At 46.7% G+C, this 13,710-nt stretch overlaps 1 protein-coding gene across 1 annotated transcript in view; it reads left to right on the top strand.

Annotated features, from left to right (window-relative positions):
- The first annotated feature begins 4,987 nt into the window (after window positions 1-4,987).
- HCN4 (hyperpolarization activated cyclic nucleotide gated potassium channel 4) overlaps window positions 4,988-13,710 on the top strand; it is a 157,088-nt gene continuing 148,365 nt past the window's right edge. Inside the window, exon 1 of the mRNA XM_061595464.1 lies at window positions 4,988-6,056. Within this exon, the coding sequence (XP_061451448.1) occupies window positions 5,218-6,056 (839 nt within the window). The 5' untranslated portion in view covers window positions 4,988-5,217. The remainder of the gene's footprint in view (window positions 6,057-13,710) is intronic.

The following is a 13,710-nucleotide window of genomic DNA, read 5'->3' as shown; positions in this document are numbered from 1 at the left end:
CAATCAGCCACCAGCTGCCTGATGGGAGATGAGTTTTCCCTCCTCCTGGAAACATTTACCAACCCTGTGCGTCTTTCAAGATGCTTTGAACAGTGGCCTTTCAGGCTCTGATTGAAATTGCTCTTTTAGCTTAACAGCTTAAATAGCTGTGGGGGGAGGGACCCTCTGCCAGTGACAGGGCACATGCGCTGCACACCAAAGGTCCCAGGCTTAATCCCTGGGCATTCCCTTGATCTCTCAATCTGCATCTCCTGTTCTAATTGCTGTGTTGTTTTAAGGGGATTGTTGTAGCACACATTTTAATAATGGATGTGTATATTGTAATGTTTTAAAGGGATTGTTTTATTTTGTATTTTAATTATGGACTGTAATGTTTGTGCAAGTGGATTTTGTATTTAGAAGCCTATTTTGATATTAAACTTTATACAATGATTTATTAATGATTTGAAATGAATGCTGATGAAAGTTAAAGAGGAAAGCACAAAAGCAGGACTACAGCTGAATCTCAAGAAGACTAAAATAATGACAACAGAAGATTTATGTAACTTTAAAGTTGACAATGAGGACATTGAACTTGTCAAGGATTATCAATACTTTGGCACAGTCATTAACGAAAATGGAGACAATAGTCAAGAAGTCAGAAGAAGGCTAGGACTGGGGAGGGCAGCTGTGAGAGAACTAGAAAATGCCATCAAATGCAAAGATGTGTCACTGAACACTAAAGCCACGGTCATTCGGACCATGGTACTCCCAATCTCTATGTATGGATGTGAAAGTTGGACAGCAAAAACAGATAAGAGAAAAATCAACTCATTTGAAATGTGGTGTTGGAAGAGAGCTTTGCAGGTACCATGGACCGTGAAACAGACAAATAATTGGGTGTTAGAACAAATTAAACCAGAACTATCATTAGAAGCTAAAAAGATGAAACTGAGGTTATCATACTTTGGATACATAATGAGAAGACATGATTCACTAGAAAAGACCATAATGCTGGGAAAAACAGAAGGGAGTAGAAAAAGAGGAAGGCCAAACAAGAGATGGATTGATTCCATAAAGAAAGCCATAGACCTGAACTTACAAGATCTGAACAGGGTGGTTCACGACAGATGCTACTGGAGGTCACTGTTTCATAGGGTCACCATAAGTCGTACTCAACTTGAAGGCACATAACAACAATATATTAATAAGGAGTCATCATCAACCTTGACATCTTCATTTGAAGGATAGGCTGACTGGGAACAAGGCCTCTCTGGCAGAACTGTCTGCTAGTCAGTGTAAAGATCTCCTGTATCAGTGGTGGGGAACCTTTGGCCCTCCAGATATTGCTGAACTACATCTCCTATCAACTCCAGCCAGCATGGCCAATTTTCCAGGCTAATGGGAGTTATAGTCCAACAACATCTGGAGGGCCAAACAGTGATGGCTGGCCCCCATTGGGTCTGGTAGGGCGAAAGACAGGGAAGCAAATAGCAGGTGGAACCAGAGACAATGACAAATAGAGCTAACTCATTCTAGTTTGTCTCCATCTTTCCCTCTGCTGAACTCTACAAGAACAATACTAAGATTAAGGAGGAGAGAGCCGACAGCCAGTGTCACTCCCTGGGCAGGTTGTAATAAAAGAAGTAGGCAGGTGGGGGCTAGCTGAAGGCGACATGAGGTTGGTGGGGCAGCTTTCCATTCGCCCTAAGAGACCAGCCTCCACTGGGACCAAAAGTTCCCCACTCCTGCTGCCCTAGGTGGCCCAGTGGTCTGACTTAGTACAAAAACAGTTTCCTATGCTCATATGGGCAATGTTTGGATGCACTGCTGGTTTGAGGTGCCACAAACAGGATATGCTTCTTTCAAGACAGTAACAGCAAGATCGCTGGTAAGTTGAGCATCCCCATATCTTCTTGCATTGAACCAGGGGTTGGACTGGATGCCCTCCAAGATCCCTTCCAACTCTGAATAATTCTATGACCTAAGCATCCTGCTTGATTTGATGCACCTGTCAATCAAGCCAGATTTCCAAGGTGCAAAGGTTTTATTTTTGCAGTGACCTGTTATCCCCTTTTCCTTATAAAAGACCCCGCAACTCTACAAGAGCTAGAGAGAGACAAAAGGAAACAATGAAAACCTTTGAGTCCTCACATTCTGGTACCACCTTTGGCCAACCTGGTGCCCTCTAGTTGTTAGGGACTACAACTCCATCAGCCCCTGCTGGAAGGTGCTAGGCTGGTGAAGGCTGTCCAGGAGAGCTGTGTTAGTCTTTAAAGTGCCACCAGACTCTTTTGGAGGTTTGCTGTAACAGATTTAAGCTGCAATCCTAAGCACAGTTACTAAGGAATATGCACCACTGTATGAAATGGGTCTTCTGAATAAACCACATGCATAAAATTGTGCTGCTGTTGTAGCAAAGGCTTTCCTAGTGACAGTGCAATCCTGTATACATGTCTATTCAGAAATAAGTCTCATAAGTGACATTTGTTAGTTTTAAGTGCAACAGCGTTTCTTCAATCCTCAGTTCATTCTCTGTTCAGGGGTGGGGATATTACTGGACTTCCCAGATGTTGTTCCCATCATCCTTGACCATTGGCCAATGCTGGCTGGGGCTGATGGAAGTTGGAGTCCGGCAACATTGGTTCCCCAGTCTATTCATCTAGGAACATCCTATTCAAGATAGTAAACCTGGGATGTATAGCCTGATCTTATGTAGGTTTACTTAGCACAGCAGAAAGTTCCACTGTGATTCAGTGAGACTTACTCCCATTAAATGCATAGAACTGCAGCCTTACTGCAAAATCCAATATATATTTCGGGTGTTTTTGCAACAGACAGGTGGGTTATGAAAGTCTGACTATGATGAATACTGTTGACCCAGAAGTGGGGATGGAAAGTTCTGTCAATTTTGGTTCTCTCAGTTTCTCATTTTTCTAATCTTAAATTCAGTTCTCCACATTTCTGCAGCAATTTATGATTTTTTAAAAAAAATCCTCATGAAATTTTTTCCTCATTTTAGTGAGAATTTCTCCCAGTAAATGCATTTGTGTCTGCAGTTTTGACTAATGTATATATTTTTGCAAGGAATTTATCCTAATACAATGTATTTTTGTATGTTATTTTCACCGATATATTCATTTTCTGCACACTTTCCCCTAATATATGCCTTTTGGTGAAGGTTGTTTCATTGTAGAACAGCATTGCAAAATGTGGAAAAAATGTGAGTTTTAAAGGATGTCTGCGTTTCACTTCTCATATTGTTTTGGAAACTGCAAATCTGATAAACTCAGCTTTAAATGAAAAGTGAATTGAATTTCTCCCCCATCACAATCCAGAAGAAAACCCTATTGTGTCCAGGTTAGCCTGCCGAGGAGGGTAGCCCTATTCAGCTATGCGCTTCAGAGCAGCCTTTGCCAACCTCGTGCCCTCCAGATGTTTAGACTACACTTTCCATCAGCCCCAGCCAGCACAGCCGCTTCAGTCCAAAACATCTGGAAGGCACCAGGTTGGCAAAGGCTGCTCTAGAGTGCCAATAAGCTTGCAAGTGTTTACCCAGAAGTAAGTTCCCCTTTCTTTGATACGGCTTCTTAGTCCCAGCTAGGGATGAGTGAGAAATTTGATGCAGTTCTCATTTCAAGCCAAAACTATCAAATTCACACTTTCTGAAACAATATGAGAACCGAAATGCAGACACTTTTCAAAATGCTCACTTATCCAAATTTTGCAATGCAGTTCTCCAATCAACTAATGTTTACAAAAATTGGTATATTAGGGGAAAGTGTAACATACAGGTATGAATTATGTGATGAGAGATTGGTTGCAAAAATGTGTACATTAGTCAAACCTGCATGCAAAAATGTGTTTATAAATGATGGAGAATTTTCATGAGGATTTTTTTTTTAAAAAAATGCAAATTGCTGCAGAAATGTGGAGAATTTAAGAGAGGAAAAATGAGAAAGGGGCTGAACCCAAAGGGACAGATCTTCCCATATCTCGTCCCAGCTGCATACATCTGACTGCAGTTCTCAGGCAGCAAAGGACAACTCTGGAGGGTCACGGAGATGTGTGCTGCGTTTATTTTAAAAAATTAAAACCCAAACGGTCATGTGGGTTACTCTCTGAGGAGGGGGATCAACTCGCTTACCTTTTGCACCGGCATCCTTAACGATTGCTTTGAAAAAGAACGATAAAGCGGGTGGGGAGATCGGATGATCTGGCTGTCATGGGGAGGGGTGCGGGGGCTTGCGGATTTCATTCCGCTCCCTCCTTCTTCCAGCACAGCTCAGGACATCCGCCGAGATGCAACAGCCACAGCCAGCGCCGAAAGCCCGCACACCTAACCAGCCGGCTCCCGGTCCTCCAAGGCGTTGCCCTTTTAAGAAGCCCGGCTGCCAGCTCAGGTAGGCAGAGCCGATTGACAGCAGTGGCTCCTATGGCAACCCAATCGGATCAGCTGGCTTCATGAATATTCCCAGGACCAGTAGCTGCTGCATGAGGAATAAGGGATGGCAGCAGCGGCAGCAGTGATGTAAGCCAAGCTCCAGCGCTGGATGCGTCGAGGCCGGGGAGTTGCAACGAGGCAGCTTCGGGGCTTCGGCTCCTCTTTGGACGGGGTGGTGGTAGTCCCCCCCCCGCTTCTTGGAGAGGCCAGCCTCCGCCTCAGTCTTTTCTCCTCTCCTCGTTGTGATCTCGATTATGTCTGCTTTGCTGGGGACGCGGCTGCCCGGCTGCCTCGGGAAATCGCCGCCAAGATGTCAAGGCGGGCACTGAAGAGCCGGTGGCTGGCTTGCCCGGTGCCCTGGTGGGCTGTGCGGCAGGCGGACGGCAGGGTCACAACGGCAGTGGCCCAGTGGGACGCGAGCTAGCCGGCCAGCCGAGGAGGGACTCCGCCAGTTCAGACCCAGGAGGGGGGTGGAAGGGGAGGACGCGGAGGGGCTTCCTCTCTCGTGAGCCTCCCCCACCCATTTTTAAAAAATTCCTATTATTAAATTCTAAACGGTATTATTAAATTCTAAACGGGGCGCAACCCCGAAGAAAGGATGGCCATCTTCACCGTCTGCCTAAGGAGATGAGGAAGAGCCCACCTTAGCAGCCTCCTGGTCCTTGACCCGGGCGGTGCTTGGGGGAGGGGCAAAGACAAGGTATTCCCCACCCCCCGCCTCCGACCTCCAAGCCTCCCTTACTGTCCGCCTCCCGTTCCTACATCCAGACTCTCCCCGCCCCGAGCGCGCGGCCATGGCCAGGCTGCCCCCGTCGATGCGCAAGCGGTTGTACAGCCTCCCGCCACAGATCGCCCCCAAAGCGTCGATCATGGACGAGGAGGACGAAGAGGCAGGAGGCGGCGGCAACGGCAACGGAGGCTGCGGCGACAAGGACGCCCGTCGCAAGAGCATTAAGCTGAAGCCGTTGCCGTCGGCGGCGCCAGGGGGCGCTCGCGGGTACGGGGCAGGAGAGCCGTCGAGGCTTGGCGGTGGGGATGCCGGGGGAGGCCTCGTGGACATCGGTGAGGCTGGCGCCGCTGCTGGTTCCGCGTCGGGGGGCAGCGGCTGCCGGATAAGCGCCAAGAGCAGCACCAACGGGGACTGCCGGCGCTTCAAGGGGAGCCTCTCGTCCCTCACCAGCCGCCAGCCGCACGACTCGGGCGAGGAGCGCCGGCTGATCGGCAGCGAGGGAGAAGCGGCGTCCCCCGGCGAGGAGCGGAGCCCCCCGGGTCTTTCCGAGACCGAGCAAGGACCCCCCGCGTCTATCCCGGCGGCGGGGGCGGCGGCCTCCTCCTCTTCCTCTCCCCGGGACGCGCCGCCTCAACCCTCCGCCTTCATCAAAGTCGAAGGGGGTGGGGGTCCTGAAGGAGCGGGAGGAGGAGGAGAAGGAGAAGGGGGCGACCAGATCTCCGCGGACGACGAGCAAAGGCTGGACCAGGCCGGCTTTATGCAGAGACAGTTCGGGGCCATGCTGCAACCGGGGGTCAACAAATTCTCCTTGAGGATGTTTGGCAGCCAAAAGGCCGTGGAGAGAGAGCAGGAAAGGGTTAAGTCCGCCGGCTTCTGGATCATCCACCCTTACAGCGATTTCAGGTAACACCAACTGGGCGAACCCCTCTCCTCTCCCCCCCAACGATGCAGTCGGGTAACCTGTTTGACTCTGGATTTCATGATCATAAGAAGGTTCCCCTCTTTAGCCGGTCATGTATGGACTGCAGTAGCCCGCTAAGCCCTACTCAGACTCGGTAAAATTAATAGACCTAGATCAGGTGTGTCCGTTAAGGTCAGTGGCTCTACTCTGAGTATGACCTAACACTGGCGAGAACCCTGTATTACTTTGCTTACTTAAAAGGGGCTTCCAGCCTTGGCTGGTGATATGTTCTATTTTGCTTACTTGTTACTTCAAATTGTGTGAAGCTTTCTCTGCTGCCTCTGAGGACCCTGCTGCTCATTCTGATGAGTGGGGTTGTGGAAGTCTGCCTCCAAACTCTTATCCTGAGGATGCTGCTCTTGGCCCTGGTTTCCTCAGGTGCTTAGAGGACGTTGCTGGGAGAAGCTGCTAAACTTTTACACTTTAACCCACTTTTTCTTTCTTTCTTTCTTTCTTAATTGAAAAGCAACCTCTCCATCCTCTGGCATCAGAAAAATAGGCGCATCCTGGCAACAAAATAAGATGTACATGCACAATGACAATAATATGCATGTGGACAAAAGGACAAGTTGATTGGGAAATGCCTCCCCCCCTTTTTTTTAACACCCAATGCACCAACTGCCAAGCCTCAAAGGTGGGCCAGAGTCATTACTTCCACAGCTGGATCACAGGCATGCTTATTCAGAAGCAAGTCCCTTGTGTTCACTGATGCTTACTTCCTAATAAGGTTCCAAAACCTGTGTAGATTTTCCTTCTTGGAATGAGCAGCCTCCTTGAACTCGATGGGACATGTTTCTGGTTCTGAGTAAACATGTGGGATTCGCCTGCATGTGTGGTTAGGATTGCAGCTGCGGATTCACCTGGAAATCTCTTCCCCTGCCATTGTCCCAACCGTCTTAATATCCAAGACAAAAGGGACTCCTATTGTTGCACCTGTCTTTTGCATTGCAGTATCTTTTGCCAGGGATGCATACGAATCAAGGGGAGTCTCCTTCATAGAATTAAAGACCAGTGGGTCAGTTAGGTAATTGTAGACTTTGGACTGAATGGTCTTCAGATGCTAATCCAGTCCTGCTGTTTGTGTCTGTGGGAGCGACTCATTCTGCTGTGAGAGCCCAGACTTCTGTCCTGAAATCCTACTCTGACGGTTTCCAGCATAGGGATGTGCTGTATATCGTGGAATGTCTCTTTAAAGTTCTGATTTTAAAACAGAGTAACTAATTATGACTTTATTTATTGCAAGAAAAGCTCTCTTAGCTCCAAGAAGTGGGAATCTGAGGGGGAGAGGTGGTTGTTGAATGAATGAATGAACTTCATTGCTAATTTCTTTCAAGTACTTGGGCAACAGGGGTTGTGCTAACAAATGTTCCGAATTAACTGGTGGCTGGCAAACTTTCTTCCATTAAATATGTATGTAATATGTTGCAATCAATGAGAAATGATTTAGTGCAATCAAGAGCCAGGCTTTATTATGTTGATTTTAATTACAATCGGCTTACACAATAGCTTCAGAGAAAATAAAGTGGAGAGGTGCTGGGACATTTTAAATTTACACTTTGGGGGGCGATGCGATATAGGCTTGTAAAATTAAGCATGAGGTAGAGAAAATGGGCAGATTTTTTCCCCTCACTCTCCCATTGCTCTGGAACACAGGGTTGTCCAATGATCCTTGATTCAGTAAATTCAGGACACAACATGTACTGAGATGATGTATCTACCATATATTTAAAGCACATGTAAAACACCCCCCCAAAGATTCTTGGGAACTGTAGTTTAAGGGTGCTAGGAATAGTAGCTCTGTGAGGAGTAAACTACAGTTCCCTTGTGTGTGTGTGTGTGTGTGTGTGTGTGTGTGTGTGTGTGTGTGTGTGTGTGTGTGTGTGTGTGTGTGTGTGTGTGTGTGTGTGTGTGTGTGTGTGTGTGTGTGTGTGTGTGTGTGTGTGTGTGTGTGTGTGTGTGTGTGTGTGTGTGTGTGTGTGTGTGTGTGTGTGTGTGTGTGTGTGTGTGTGTGTGTGTGTGTGTGTGTGTGTGTGTGTGTGTGTGTGTGTGTGTGTGTGTGTGTGTGTGTGTGTGTGTGTGTGTGTGTGTGTGTGTGTGTGATGTGATGTGATGTGATGTGATGTGATGTGATGTGATGTGATGTGATGTGATGTGATGTGATGTGATGTGATAGTGGTGAAATGCGCTTTAGATGTGTGGTGTGTATGCAGCCTTAACTTTTATACCAGGCATGGCTAACCAATGGCTTGCCAGATGTTTTGGATTGCAACCTCCCATTGGCCCCAGCCAGCATGACCAGTCATCAGGGATGATGGATATTGCAGTCCGGCATCATCTGGAGGACCATAGATCACCTGCTGAAGCACTTTGGACAGCTCCTTGGAAGTTCAGACCAAAACATGGTGTGGATTCCACTGCCCCGCTGACATGGAGCCTCCTGCTGCCATTGCAGACACATTTGTGCATAGATGTCCACACCACTGTTGTATGGCTTAGACAGAAAGGAAGGCAAAGCCTTTGGGGGAAGGGAGTTAGGGGACCAGTGGCCAGGTTAATAGTATCTGGTTGAGCTGGCACACACTGAGGAAAGGCCATCAGACTGGGAATTAGGAGTGGCTAGTGGCTCCATATCAGTGGGCAGTAGAATCTGCTCCAGCACTTTGGTTAGCTCCTTCAAAGTTTGAACTAAAACCTGGCGTGGATTCCACTGCCCCACTGACATAGAGCCACCAGCTGCCACTGCTGGGAAGCCAGTTCTGCCATTTCAGTCACTGCTTGCAACTGTCTCGGTGTCCCAGTACACAGCTGACTGAACATGTAAGGGGTTCCACAGGCCACATCGCAACTTAAAATAGGGGTGGCTAACCACAGGAAAATGGAAATGGACTGCCTTCAAGTCGACCCCGACTTATGGCGACCCTATGAATAGGGTTTTCATGGTAAGCGGTATTCAGAGGGGGTTTACCATTGCCTCCCTCTGAGGCTGAGAGGCAGTGACTGGCCCAAGGTCACCCAGTGAGCTTCATGGCTGGGTGGTGATTCGAACCCTGGTCTCCCAGGTCGTAGTCCAACACCTTAACCACTATGCCACACTGGGTCAGGTGACAAATGGGCCCCTCCATACATCTTTATCTGGCCTTTGGGACTCTCCCCTGGGTTATGTCCCTTCCCCCAGAGGTTACCCCTCACTGCTTTGCACCCTCTTTGAGCATGCCCTTGATCTTGGAGTGTGCCCTTGATCTTGGATAATGTCTCTTACTTCTCTGGGTGGAGGGATGCATGTGGCGTGTGTCTACTGTGCAAAGGTAAAACCGTGCCTGTTGCTTTTTCCTTCTGGCCCCACCCACTTTTTCTTCTCGGCCTGCCCACCACTGGCATACAGCTCCCTGGAAGGTTGCCCAGAGGGGATGCAGCCCTTGGACTGAAAAAGGTTCCCCACTCTGGCGTTACAAACCTTGCAAGTGACCCTCCTTATTTTGGAATATATTAGCAGTGCAATTCTAAGCATGTTTGCTCAGAAGTAAGTCCCACTGCGTTCAGATTTATTTGTTTGCACCAGAGGAGGGGTTTATTTTAAACGGGGACTTATTCCCTAGGATGTGTGTGAGAGAGATTCCAGCCTAAAATTGCTTCTTGGAGCTTCTGCACCAGTGAGATTTACAAAGCAAACAGTCAAGTGGTGTTTCTCTGTTTTGTTAATGTTAGTCCTGTCGCTTTAGATAATGTCTTATATGTGCCAATGTCTGGTTTTTTTAAAGTAAGCCTACCTTTTTGGCAGCAGTTCTCAAAATAATGAGAGGAAGACTGTTATTTTGTAGCAGGCAGCTAGATCATTACATTGCAAACACCTGGTTTTTGTGCAGGTGGTTCTTTTGCATTCTTTTGTACAACTTAGGTGAAATAGATGACATCAGCCCTACAACTATCCTGTATTTCCCAAAGTGTAGAATTCTGTTTCCTCCTCTTTGCTTTGATTAGTTTTTCCGCATAAACACAGAACAGGACATTAATTGAGAGGCTATAACAAGAGAAGAAACTTGCACCTTTGACTGTGCTGTCACTACATGTCATTTCATTAATTTTATTCCATTTGTGAACTGCTTCCCACAACATATCGCAGATTGATTTCACAGTAGAGTTGCCAGGTTCAGGGCCTGAGACTGATCATGTATCTTTAGGAGAAGAGAAAACTCAGCCAAGTGCAGGTGTTCTTGCAACACTATAATGGGAAAAACCACAAGGTGGAATTCTCCCTTTCCCCTGCACAACTTTAAAAGATGCAGAAGACCTCTTGGTTGCCAGGCCCAGTCTCTAATAATAGGTCTTTTGTATCTGTAAAAGTTGTGCAGGGGGGAGGGAGAATTCCACCTTGTGGTTTTTCCCAATACAGTGTTGCAAGAACACCTGCACTTGGCTGACTTTCTCTTCTCCTAAAGATACAGGATCAGTCTCAGGCCCTGAGCCTGGCAACCCTATTTCACAGTGAAAAGCATCAACAATACAAACGGGAAACAATTTCCTGTGTAGAAACAATTAAAAACAATGTATTTATTTATTTATTGTATTTATATACTGCCCCATAGCCGAAGCTCTCTGGGTGGTTTACAACAATTAAAAACATTAAAAACAAATATACAAATTTAAAAACACATTTTTAAAAAGCAATTTAAAAAGCCCCAAATGCAGCAGCCTTTCCTCATAGGAAGTCACTATCCCCTTGATCATTCTGGCTGCCCCTTTCTGAACCTTTTCAATTCCACATATTAAAACCAGTTTCAAATCCAATACAGATACAGACTAGGATAAAAAAAACCCTCCACTTAAAAGGCTTGTAGAAAAAGGGAAGCCTTTAAATGGCTTGTTCTACCAGCCCACACCCATTCCTCCATATTTTTATTTGTTTATTGAATTTTCCTCCAAGGAGTTCAAGGTGTCATACATGGCTTCCCTCCTCAGCTTTTTACCACAACAACCTCTGAGGTAGGTTAGGATTGGAGATGGTAACTGCCCCAAGGTTACCCAGTCAGTTTCATGGCTAGGTGGAGGCTCAAACCCACGCCTCCCGAGTTGTAGCCCAACCCCCTCACCACTATGCCATGCTGGATCCACTTACAGCTCTGTCCCAAGAGCCCTTTCTTTTGTGGGTCCAGTTCCACCCTAGAGTGTTATACTCTGTGGCACTTCCAAGCTCTGTGAGTTGCCAGAGGGGCATTTTGTTATCACACAACTGGGAGCGACTCAAGAGAATCTACAGGGCAATCTTATGCATATCTGCCTGGAAATGAAACCTGTTGTGTTCAGTGGGTCTTTACTCCTGTGAAAGGGTGCATAGGATTGTAGCCCTAGTCTACCTTCCTGCTCATAAGTCAGGGACGGGGAATCTGTGGTCCTCCAGATGTTGTTGGACTTCGGCTTCAATCAGCCCCAGCCAGCACGTCCCAAGGGTCAGGGAGCTGGAGTCCCAACAGCATTTGGAGGGCCACAGATTCCCCATCCCTTCCATAAGTAATGGGTTTGAAGTTTGGGAGCCTTGGACACCCTGATGCATAATTTGCCTTGCCCTAGTTTTTTTAAAATCTGCAATCTATTTTAATACATCTGTGGTTCTCATGCCCGTTCCCACTTAACCTTGTAGAGCTAGGAAAGGTGCAGAAAATGGCTACCAAGAAAACGATCAAGGTGTTTTCCCTATGAGGAAAGACCGCAAAACTGTTTGTGACACAGGCTGAGGGAAAAAGAGGACCAGAGGGAGACAAGAGAGAGATCTATAAACTAGTGCCAGATGATGGACAAAGTGGATTTCTTTCCTCTATCGTACTTGAACTTGAGGTCGTCAAATGAAAGCTAGTATCAATCATTTCAGGAAAAGGAAGTATTACTTTATACAACGTGTCATTAATTTATGGGATTCATAGTGTAGCTTAGGTGGCTCTGAAGAGGGATTCCTCAGATGCATGGAGGAGAAAGAGCTGTATAAACTGCAGCAGTAAAACAAAACATCCATATTCAGAAGCGGTAAGTATCACTTGCTGGAAGATAAAGTATCAGTTGTTGGAAGTATCAGTTGCTGATCTAAGTATCAGTTGCTGGAAGATAAAAAGTGGTGGAAGGCTGTTGTCTTCATGTCCTGGGCTTCCAGGGGGCATCTGATTGGCCACTATTGGAAACAGGACACTAGACTAGATGGTTTGATCATATATTCTGTCCTATCCCAGCGCATGGTGTCACTGACTAAAATGAACAAACAGTAAAACATGTAGCCCAGTCTTATGCATGTTTACCCTGAAGCAGGGGCCAGCTCTACTATTAGAGTGGTGGTTCTGAACCTTTTTTGGGTGACAGACTCATTTGAGAATCTGATGAAAGCTATGGACCCCCATAAATAAATACAATTTATTTTATTGCATTGAAAATTGATTTTTCCCCTTTGCACCCAGTTCACCCTTGCATGAGATGAAGTCAGGCAGCTATCTTGGGAGCAGATAGTTGGGGGAAGTGCCACCCCCCCTCAACTATTTCCCCAGCCATTTCCTTCTACTGGAAGACAGGGCACACATTGCTATCTGGCCTGACCTGCCACCCCTGAAGCTAGCCTTCTGCTCAGCTGTAGTGGAAAACGCAGTTCCATTATTAGTGTTGAAGTAAGATTCAACTGCCAGTCCAGCTGGCATCTGTACACTGAAGGATGGGGGCACCAACCATCTTTGCCACAGACCACAAAATGTCTTGGGCTAGCCCTGCTCTGAAATTATCAGTGACCAATGGGGACCTGCACCCAGGAAAGCATGAATAGAATTGCAGCCATAATAAATTAATCATGGATTAAGAAGAGCCTATTGGATCAGGCCGGTGGCCCATCTAGGCCACCATCCTGCTATGGGAACCCCATATATAGCCCAAGATGGAAGAGAGGTTTGTTAAGACAGTCCCCTCCCCACTCATCAAGTTGAGTTAATGTCAGCACCTTTGAGTCTCTGATTCACCCCTGGAGAGTGTGGGTTAAAAATGAATGGGATTATTTAATCTCCTTTAAGAAGAAGGGCTGTAGTTCTGTGGTAGAGCATCTGCTTTGCATGCAGAAGGTCCCAGGTTCAATCCTCAAGGTATCTCCAGGTAGGGATGGGAGAGAACTCTGTCTGAAACCTTGGAGAGCTGCTGCTAGTCAGTGTGGCCAATCCTGAGCGAATGGCCTGACTTGGTATAAGGCAACTTTCTATGTTCCCATGCTTTTTGTTTTCCAATGATATGATGAAACTGAGGTTGTCATCCTTTGGACACATAATGAGAAGACATGATTCATTAGAAAAGATAATAATGCTGGGAAAAAGAGAAAGTAGTAGAAAAAGAGGAAGGCCAAACAGGAGATGGATTGATTCCATAAAGGAAGCCACAGACCTGAACTTACAAGATCTGAACAGGGTGGTTCATGAGAGATGCTCTTGGAGGTCGCTGATTCATAGGGTCGCCATAAGTCGTGATCGACTAGAAGGCACATAACAACAACAACAACGGTGTCCAAAGTGTTATACTATCGATCAAAAAAATGACAGCAGCATGTTCAAGGACTGGGCCGAGCATCTCTAAAATGACATGGGA

This window comes from Rhineura floridana, chromosome 14 (genome assembly GCF_030035675.1).
Source record: "Rhineura floridana isolate rRhiFlo1 chromosome 14, rRhiFlo1.hap2, whole genome shotgun sequence".
Taxonomy (NCBI): domain Eukaryota; kingdom Metazoa; phylum Chordata; class Lepidosauria; order Squamata; family Rhineuridae; genus Rhineura; species Rhineura floridana.
The sequence above is the reverse complement of the archived record's forward strand: the minus strand, read 5'-3'. Positions and strand labels throughout refer to the sequence as shown.